Below are 11,218 nucleotides of genomic sequence, written 5' to 3' on the forward strand. Positions count from 1 at the left end.
GTATTTTGGCTAAAGTAAAGATAAGTGACTTTTTTTGCTATATCTAGCAACTTTTGTAGTGACAATGAGCATCGCCTTAGTCCACAATGACCAAAAAGATGCATAGAGACTGGTTTACTACATCAACAAGTTCTTGCCATCAACTTGAGCCACAAAGAAGAACTTGAGCCGCAACACTTCATCTTTGCCCATGAATGTAGTCTTTAGACCATATCACGTAAATTGTTATGTATTTTCTATTTTCATTCTCTTATTTTCTTTTCCTTAGCTATTATTATTCTCTGTTATGGTTTTTCACAACATGATCAATTGTGCATAATTAAGTAGAAAAATACATCTAAGTTGAAGAGACTTGTAGTTAATGTCTTATTGGCACCAAGTTTTCATTTGTAGAACAGGAAAATTGCCTCAAATTTATACACTTCTAGTTCTATACGGGCAATAGTCTATAAATGCCAACTATAATTTTGCTAAGACAATAAATGCTTAAAATTTGAAATCTTGAATTAACAAGATGCATGTAAAGTACAAAGATTTCTACTTATTTTGTCGATACAACTGATAACTAGGCTACATCTTCAGCAACCCCAACATCTTGTCCATTTGCCAGATGGTTTACTTCCTGTCAAAAGGCAGTTAAAATTTTTTAGCACCTAGAATTTCATTAGCAACTAAAAACTGTTCTTAGGGAAGTAATGTTCATTGAATTTTCTTTTCTTGAATTTAAATGGATTAAGAAATTCTATGCCAGTAGTACTTCATATCATGCCAACCTGAATCTAGGTAAAAGAAATGCAATAAGGCAGGTTGATTCAAGGAAAAGAGAGAGAGAGAGAGAGAGAGAGAGAGAACACATTAGTGCAGAACTGAGATATCAAGTTTTTGGGAGTGTGGAATCAACCTGTGATGCGATGACTGCATCCCAATAATCATCATCCCATTGATCCCTGTACCCATCTAGCTTGGCTTTTGCAAACTTGACACACTCCCTGTACATTCTTCCTCTCCACTCCTTCAATGGTGGCATTTCCACCTGAGCCAGTAGCCAATTCCTGTACTCAATCTGACATCAAACCATCCAAAGAAAAGGGGGTCATCTACATGATAATGGAAACAAATGAAAATGTTTTCACCAGAAGTCAATAGCCTTATTACCATATAGATTATCTAAGGAGCTTCAAATATTTGATATTGGATGTAAAACCCAGTTAGATTTCCTCCATCAAAAAAGAAATGGCTTCATCCAATGATGAGTTGTTAAGAAGATTAAATTTGAAAGATAAGAAAATAGATGGAGCACCTCATTGGGGGGAAGGACATGGGTGAAGCTCTTGGGCACTCCAGTTTCCTCCATATGATGATAGTAATTTTCGACATCAGACATCATCTCCTCTTCTGTTGGCAGCAACACCTTACCAGATAAAACATGAGCCAACCACTTGGATTGTAACTCGGTTGTCAGAAATGGTGTATCCTGATTGTAAAAACCAACTTCCATTGTCAATTGCCCAAATCTAAAGTAGTCTGGTTTATAAACAGAAATTTAATCTATCACAGACTAAAGAATCAATCAAATGTGCACTAGCATACAGAAAACAGGATCAAGGAAAGGGGCGTGTTTTAATCACCTTAATGAATTTTATAGCAAGATCCATTTGGTTTTCTTAGGCCAGAAAATTGATAGTTCGTATACAATGCTTAGTGGGTATTCCATGGATTCTCTAAAATGAACAAAACTGTTTTCTTTTCAAATTTAACACACCACTTTGTGGGAATATGTGGTTGAAACAACAGACCTGCTTAGGCATTCCAATGAAAGAGAGCCAAGGAGCTAAGTGCGGAGGGAAGACATGTTTATACAGTGGCCCAACACGGTTATCGTCATCAATGGTTACAATTCCATTCGTTTCAATAAATGGAAAATGGTATTTGTACCTGCAAAAGATATAATTCAGAACTTGAATGACAAAACGAATATGCTGAACCAGCAGGAGGAGCAATGAAGGTAGGAATGGAAGATAAAATTTGCAGGGCTACTAAGGAAAAATAAATGAAAAGTGAACCATTTGATTCGTACCCAGTACAATAAAAAATGGTATCTGCATGAACTGAGGATCCATCTTGAAAGACAACCTTACCATCTTCATAAACAAATTCTATCTGTAAATATAGGATTGAGAATAAGTACCTCACACCTTGAAACACTTTGGTAAGCTTACTATTCAACCAAAAAATAAAACCTTGAATATGACAGTTTTGATTGAGTAAACCAACTTAATAACTTAATATGATTTAATAATTTAATTTAAATCCTTAAATAGATTAAACATATTTGATAAAATAACTTAATGAACCAACTTAAAGTTAAGACCAACTTTAAATATTAAATCAAAATAGTTAGCTTACTCTTAATTTCAAATCTTTTTACTTCATTTGCCTACATCTAGTAATAGTATATTTTATAACTATAGCTCCACATCCATAACTTATATTTTATAATAAATATTTTGTAGTTATTTTATATATTTACAATACTTTAAATATAGATGTTTAACAAAAAAAATTATTACCTAAGATTAATAAAAATAAATATTAGTTAAAATCAATGAAGATAAATATTAGTTAAAATTAATGAAAGTAAATACTTTAATTCGATAATTTAAAATAAATTTTAAGTTAACTTTATCAAACAACCTTAATTATTAAAGTAAAAAACAAATAATAAGTTTTAAGACAAATTAAGAATAATTGAACTTAAAGTCAACTTAAGTCATTAAATAATAAATATTAAGTTTTACCAAATACCCTCATGTTTGTAAATAAATATGAGAAATAATTTGAGATACAGAAAAAAAAAAAAAAAAAATACAAGAGGAAGGCTACCATTTTATGCAGCCATATGTTTTCATGGTTGTCTGATTTTCCAACTGTCACATTAGGGGCTCTTGTTGTGATGTGAACTTCCTTGGCTACTGTTGCAACCTCTCTAGAGATATCAAAAGCGCTAGGTCCCAATCCGATTAAAACCACAACCTATTGGGTATAGTAAATCCAATAAATATTCATGTTGAACTATCAAACATAAGAGTGATTTAATCCAATTTAATAGAAGAAACAATAGAATATAATTAAACAAATTAGAAATACAAAGCAAGTGACTCACTCAAATCCCCAAAAAGAGTACTAACTAATGTTAGAAAGTGTCCTAAATTCCTAGTTAGTAAAGATTCTTTTTTGTTAAGAATATTGTATAGAATATTTCCTAAGTTGAATACTATTGTAATATTAGACTTCCTTCTAGAATAAGGAAAGTTGTTGGAAATATCTCTATAAATATTCTAGGTCATGAGAGGAAAAAATGATGATATGGAGATGAGCTTGTAAAGACTATATTAGGTGGATAGGGATATAAGGAAAAATGGGAGATACCTTAGGGAGTAAGATGACTCGTGGTTCAAGGTGTGGATACAAGGAGTGAAGAAACATGGGATGTTTCAAGAACCCAATAATTATATCTGGTTTTATCTTATGTAATGTTTTCTATTGTATAGTGAAAAGATTCTCTCTCATTCGTGGATGCAAGCATAGTTGGTTGAACCACGTTAAAACCTCGTCTACCATGTGTGTGATTGTTTTATCTTTGTGTTATTGAAGTAACATGTTTGTATTAAAGTTTTCGCTAGCACAACAATTAATACATAGTAAACTGCTTTGGGCATTGGCCATGGAGCAAAGTGGTAGTTTAGAATCCCAAGATTAAAGAGTACATAATTTGAGGCCACCTATTAGTCAGCAAACTTTTGGCATATAGTTAAGATTCATATTGAAATTTCAATTCATAAACTAACCTACTTCCCAAGAGAGGTTGAAGGGCCATTATAGATGTTAAAAAGGAAATGTGTTATCTTTTGAGAACCCTAAAAACACAAAAACCGCATAACCCTAAATAAATGCTCCTAGAGCCAGCCCATATACAATACTCCACAACTCTAGCAAGCATGTCTTTGTTCCATGACCTCTAAACTTGGGGACAAGTTTCAACACCTTGACCTCATTGTTGCAAGACCAAGGCCTCTTGTGATAACAACTTAGACCCATGAGTGCCTTTGGCTTGCGAGGTGACATGTCATGTTTAAGAAAAGTGAAAATTATGATGCTTAAGAAGTTGAGTAGAATGTCAATGTGCAAATATAGTGTTATGGGTGCTAGGCATTGGCTTGGTGGTAACTTGGGAGTGGCAACACCTTTGGTGCACATGCAAAGCATTATGTGGGTGGCTCAACTTGGCAAAAATTCAAGTGTAAGATTTCACTTGATTCAGATTTTTTTATTTTTTTATTTTATCAAAATGACGCTTTAAAAACTCTTTAGGGTGGGAGAGGTGAGACTCTCTAAAACTATGATGATAGAACATGGATAGCAATGGGTATGTCACCCCAACCTAGTTCAAAATCGTAGTTTAGGTCATTGACTCAAGAGGTCTCGAGGTATATCAGTCTCAACATCCCAACTTAGTATCAAGCCATATGGAAAATAAGTTAACTAAAAAGTTCAAAAAAATTATGAAAATTATTTAAACAATTGGTATGATTAAATAAGTTAAAAAATTAATAAAAAAAAATTGTATCGCTTTAAACATTGTTTAAATAGTTATAAAAGTATGTGCACATGTTAATAATTGAAAATTATTTTATTTTAAATATAATAATATTTTACTAAAAAGACATACAATTCAATAGCAATTCTACATTGCATGGCGTGGGGCTCAAAATCATCATCATTAGTCCTACGACAAGTATATAAATAAGGTGGTAGTTCCCATGATAAGGATATAGTTGCAAGAGTTGCCCATAGTTCAAATATGTTGGTTGAGATGACTAGCTTGATAATCGGTAATCAGAACCTAGGGTGATAGTACCCAAAACCTCGATACCCAATGTTGCTACTAAAACAAGATTGATCATATGCATAATAGTCATTAGTTCATGTTTTAGTATCAAAACACTCCTCAAGATGCATCCTTAGAAATAGATCAAAGTAGTTTCTACAAGAAGTAGTACAAAAACTATAATGTTGAACTCTAAAGCTATGATGTGATTTATCATCTACTCCTCTAAAATATTGTCATAATCCTACACCTAAATTCTAGATATGCTCATCAATACCTTGATAATTATGCCTATGACATGCTTGGATTTGCTTAACTAATATAATCACCACCTCCCCCACTACCCTCACCATCTTCATTATTGATAGTCTATTACCATTATTGTTGCTCCTTCTATCATCATCATCATCATCATCATCATCATCATCATTAGAACTTGAAAAACTTTTCTAACAATCTTACCTTGATGACGAGAGTCATTCTCTCTTCTTTATGCAGTAATGCTTGTGTGCTAACTCTATGACATGCATACCCTGTTGAAAAAGCAACATGTTTGTTTTTTTAGCTATGTTTTTGAACACTTTGGGTTACCAAAGGTTATAGTGAGTGACAAAGATTCTCACTTCATGAGTAGGTTTTAGGTTGAGTTGTTCAAGATGTTGGGATTAAAACCAAAATTTTTAACTAAAATCACCCTCAAATAGATAATCAAGCTAAAAAGATGGATGCAAATGCTATGGAAGTATTTGAGGCACTATATGATTTCTAGACAGCATAATTGTTTGGAACTTCTAGAAATGGCTCAATGTTGTTATAATCTACACAAGCGTTCTTATATAGGATTGTGCCCATTCGAGGTGGCAATAAGGCAACAACTTCACATGCCTTTGAATGCATTGTTAGGATGTAAGTTGGGCATAACATAAGTCCTATAGCCTTTAGATTCATGAAATCTTGTTAAGAGATGCATGAAAAGGCCAAAAAAAATGTTTGGAAAAAGACAACAAATTAATGAATGAAAAGGTATGAGGATAAAGGGAGGAAGCCCATAAAGTTTCGAGTTGGCCACAAGTTTGAAAGAACATCAACAGTCAAAAAGTATAGAGGGGGTTTCACCCTAAATGTGATGGTGCCTTTGAAGTAATGAAAAAGATTGGTGCAATTACAAATAGGTTAAACCTTCAAATAGACTAAAAATTCATCATTCTTTTCATACTACTTTCTTTAAGCCATTTCTTAACAATCAAGATCCCACTAAGATATACAAAAATCATGCACTTCTGATTATCCAAAAGTAGTTTAAGTCAAAAGCTTATAAGAACTTGGATCATAGAAATATGGGGCTAAGTAAAAAAGAATAGAAGGATTGTTTACCCAGTCCATTGAAAGGGGACTCTGGAAAGTGAAGCTAGGTGGGAGAGAGATACAACCTTGTGACAGTGTTAAAAGGTAGTACAAAAGTATATGCTGCTAAGTTGATGAGGGTGCAAATTCCACTTGGTGTGGTGGTTTTTCAACATCATAACTACAATGATGTGGAAGCAAAGCTTCATGTAGTGACACCTTGTAGCCATGAGTGCTTATGGCATAAAGGTGGCATGCCATGTTGAAGACAAGATGAAAAGTTACGGTGTTTGCGAGGCTGAGAAGCATATTAATGCAAAGGAATAAGTGTTATGGATCCAAGTGTTGGCTTTGATGTGGAAACACGGAGTTGCAGCATGCATACATGCACACGCAAGGCAGCCATTGGTGGCTCGACTTATAAAAATTTAAAGTATGAGATTCCACTAAGCTATGATTTTTCTTCCAAAGGAAATTCCTTAAAAAAAAAAGGGGGTTTTCAAGGGGAGAAATACTTTTCATGTTTTCTATAAATAAGGAAGATCCATTATGCAAGTAGAAACAGTTATAGTGTCTCCTTGTGTCTAAATAAGAAATGCTTAAAAACTATTTAAGGGAGAAAGAAATGATTATCTCCAAGGGTGGAGATGGAACATAATGGGCATGTCACTTTAAAAACACGACAAGGAGCCTCAAACATGATCGAGGGATGATCGCAAGTAGTGGTGAAGTCAAAAAGTTTAATAGGGGAGAGGGTCAAAACTATCTATCCAACTATCTATCTATCCATCTATATATATATATATATACTGATAACCTCCTTATCATTCAACAAACTAAGTAATCTACGCATTAATATATAAATAAAATGTTGGCAAAAAGTTATTAGATTTTATTTTTAAAAAATCAGAAGAATTTTTCAAAAAAGTTAAAAATGATTAAAAGTCTAATTAGAAAATTTCAATAATTTTCATTAAAAAAATCTTTAAAACTTTTTCAAAATTTTTTATAATCAATTGAAAGTGATGAAATTATTTACTTAAAAGTCATCTATCATATGGTCATATGAGGGTGACACATTTGCTAACATATTAAGGTCTTAATATTTAAAGTTTTATTTAATTGATTAAAAATCTAACTAGAAAATTTTCAATAATTTTAATAATTTTTCATAAAAAAAAAAATATTTAAAACTTTTTCAAAAAAATTTATAATTTCTTTAATAAAAATTGAGATTTTTTTCAAATCAATATATAAATATAAAATTAATTGAAAGAGGAGAAATAATCATTTACTTAAAAATTATCTATCATATGGTAATTGGAGGATGACACAATGGGTAAGATATTAAGTTCTTGATATTTAAAGTTTTAAGACATCAACTATCAACTTAAATAAACATAAGTAGTTGCTAAGAATTTAATAGATATTATTGTCTATAGTTCAAAGTATTTTATTATTCATATGATCTTAAATAGCTAAGATTAAATATAAACTCAATTAATATAAATAAATTTAAAATTTTCAAATGGAAATGGATCAAAGAGAATATACCACAAAAAAAAAAAATATTTAATAAAATGTCAAATATAAGATGATCAAAAACTTAATTTTATTCCAATATATATATATATATATATATATAAAAGAATAAATTAAGATAATATTCATATGAAAAAAAAATGATAAAGATATAATAAAAGGGAAAAAAATAAGTAAGGATATTATGCAGATTTTATAAAATATTTTATTTTCTTTTTAATTTAATTCATCTCTCCTAGATTTTGATCAAATATACTTAGTCACTATTAGTTTAAAAAAAATTTAATGATGGCTAAGTATATTTAGCGGAAATCTCGGGGAGATAAATAAAATTATCTCTATAAAGTAAATAATACTCCTTAGTTTATTTAAAAACAATAACATTATTTCATTTAAATCCAAAGTATTTAAGATATAATTATTTTTATTTAAAAATAAATAAATGAATTTTATATTTTTAAAGGTTCATTTTAATTTTTTTAAATCACTAATTATAAATAAGAATTCCTTTATGAAAAACTTGATGGGATCATTACACATAGGAATTTTATTTTATTTTTTTAAATTAGAAGGGGGCATGCCCCTCAAGCCCTTATTTAATCTACATGTGATGGTGAGTCTTGCTAACATACAAAATTGGGTCCAATATCATGGAACATAGCATAGCCTAAGTATGCCTCAAAAGAAAGCAATAAGCAATGTTGTCACGCATGAGACGATAGTGCAACAAATGTAGACCATGGGCTAAGAAGGAAGCTTAGACATACGAGCCATGTTGTAGCAAAGATGTAAGCAAAGAGGGGATTGGGCACACATGAGGTCACCAATTCATATATCAGCTGTGAGTAGCACATGTGGAGTCAACATAAAAATGAACGCCTTATATCTAATGAAAATAAGTGCTCAATATGGATACATTTCCTATTTTTTTGACTTGAATAGAATATAGTAGTAGCTTCTATATAAAATTTGGTATATATTATATTAAAAGTATGAATTTATTTTATATCCTTAAAAATTATTTTTAAAATTTTGAGATAATAAAAAAAATTTAATACCTCAACATTTTTAAATAGTTTTTAAAAGATATTATTTTTATAGGATTAAATTCAAAGAGTTCTTACATTTTACATGAGAGTTACTATCATTTTCTTAGTTTAAAAATAGAAAACAATCACCAAATTAATAACTTTCATAAACTCAAATATTACGCATATTGAAACTATTGGATTTAGCTATGTAATCAATAACAACCAATGAAAAAAAAACGAAGTCGATTATGGTAAATGAAGAAATACCTGACCCATGAACGATTTCGGAGTGCAATAATTATGACTATGTATTTGATATTCACACCATTTCTCAATACCTGTAACATATTAATAGCAAAAAAATCCAACATCACGCATACATTTAGTATTTGTTTGGATGCACTTACAATTTTTTATTTTTAAAATTAGAAAATAATAGTTACTTTTATATAAGATTTTAAAAACCGTTAAAAAAAAAAAAAAAAGAGGTTATTACCTTGGATTTTAAAATTTTTTAAAAGCATAAGGCAAATCTATAAAGATGTAGGAATTTTATATACAAACTTCTAATTTTAAATATAAAAAAATAGAAAATAAAGTCAAGGGACAATCATTTATTTTAATAACATTTTTTTAATTTTTCCTATCACGTGATTGAAGCACAACTTGCTCTATAGTTTATTAAGATGGATCCAAGGACAAAGAAAGAGCAAAGACCAGAATTTCAGAACAAGAAAAGTCCTAGAAACCATAAAAGCTAATAAAGACGACAGAGTGTTCATCAATATAAAATATTAAAAATTAAAAATTAAATTATTGACCCGTAAAAATAATATGGCTCTTTTTTCCAATGTATCTATAGCATACAGTTGATTTTCTATCATGGCCCACTAGATTTGGTTCACAACGGGATAGATAAATGTGTGGTCATCAAACTATCAAGCAGAGTGAATTACTGTGAGAGGCGCTGCACTGTATCAAAACACCGGAACTTCACTCACCGCACCAAAAAGGACCGTACCTGGAACCTCAGCGAGCTGGGGCTCGGTGAAGTGACCGTTACAAACGACCACAGCGTCATACACCTCCCTCACCACCACTGCCGAGTCAGACCCGTGATTCCTAGATTCAACCACCCACGCGTCGTTCCTTCGCTCGGCTCGCTCCACTCGGACGACCTCGGTGCAGAACCGAATCAACTCACGGAGTCGGAACTCGTCGGCGAACTCGTTCAGAAACCGAAGCACCTCCTCGTGACCTGGAAAGGTTCTTTGGTCCTCATGGGGGCGCTTCGCAAATGGGTAATCGAGAAAGCCCATGAGTTGGCGGGGGAGGTTGGTGCGGAGAGAGTGGTAGAGGCTGGTACCGACGACGTCGCGGGCCGGGTCGAGGCTGAGCGGATCGGAGTCGACTCGTGAGTCGTATAGCCAGGTTCCGCCGAGACTGTGTCGTTTTTCGAGGACGACGACGTGGTGGCCTTCCCGATGGAGCTCGCGGGCGGCAGCAAGGCCGGCGACGCCTGCTCCGATTACCGCCACTCTCGCTGATTGGGCCATTGGGAGTGAGACGGCGCCGTCTGGCGAGTGCGATCGCCTTTCTTCTCAAAATAACCTGCGAACGGTGCAGGAAATGAATGTGATGGCGTGCTGAGGATGAAGACTATGAATATGCGCACGTGACATAAATTTTTCAATTTTATTATACCCAAGTGGCAATAAGGAACGAAAATTACTCTAATCAAATAATGGAAGTAATTAAAAGAAGACAAGTCATCTCTATAGGATAAAATGGGTTGGGATAAATATTTAAGGGTAGATATTTAAAAAAAAAAAATTCCCTTTTCAAATAAATTAAAATGAAATGATTTGAAATTTTTCTATCTTAATTCACACTTGTATAATTTCTTGCTTTGTGGGATTTTTTTTTTTTTTTTTTTTATATGTATGAGAGGTAATGAAAAGAATTATAAAATGGATTGTTATCGATGATGATGGGATTGTAATGAGGTGCATGCTCAAAAACATTTTAAGGAATTGGTGTGGCATAAAGTGGAGATCTAGGGAAGTGGAACAAAATTCTCATTTAAGGTCTTTGGAAGGTTATGGCAATGAAAAAGTTTTAAAAAAATTTAGGTTTATTTATTTTGTAAAGAAAGGAGATTGTTAGGAATTGTTTATTTGAATAATATTCATTTATTTAAATAAATAAAATATTTTTGACTCATTTTAATTAAATTAGAGATATTATTTCAAATGTCACTTTCTATGTAGTTATGTCTTTTCAATTAATATAAATAATAGAGTTGTATTGGGCTTTATATCCGTGGGATAATATTTTTAAAAGTTCACGATTTTCAAATACATCAATTTGATTAAGATATATATATATATATATATATATATATATATATATA

At 31.9% G+C, this 11,218-nt stretch overlaps 1 protein-coding gene across 1 annotated transcript; it reads right to left on the reverse strand.

The window, feature by feature from the left end:
• Positions 1-342: 342 nt before the first annotated feature.
• On the reverse strand, positions 343-10,402 carry LOC100244874 (flavin-containing monooxygenase FMO GS-OX-like 2). The gene is made up of 8 exons (XM_010647368.3): positions 9,827-10,402; positions 9,073-9,143; positions 2,884-3,033; positions 2,078-2,160; positions 1,797-1,935; positions 1,301-1,474; positions 902-1,063; positions 343-622 (listed from the first exon to the last, which is right to left on the reverse strand). Exons 1-8 carry the CDS (start codon positions 10,359-10,361, stop codon positions 566-568), a joined length of 1,371 nt encoding a protein of 456 aa, XP_010645670.1. The 5' UTR covers positions 10,362-10,402; the 3' UTR covers positions 343-565.
• Between the last annotated feature and the right edge of the window lie 816 nt (positions 10,403-11,218).

Source organism: Vitis vinifera, chromosome 13, assembly GCF_030704535.1.
Source record: "Vitis vinifera cultivar Pinot Noir 40024 chromosome 13, ASM3070453v1".
Taxonomy (NCBI): domain Eukaryota; kingdom Viridiplantae; phylum Streptophyta; class Magnoliopsida; order Vitales; family Vitaceae; genus Vitis; species Vitis vinifera.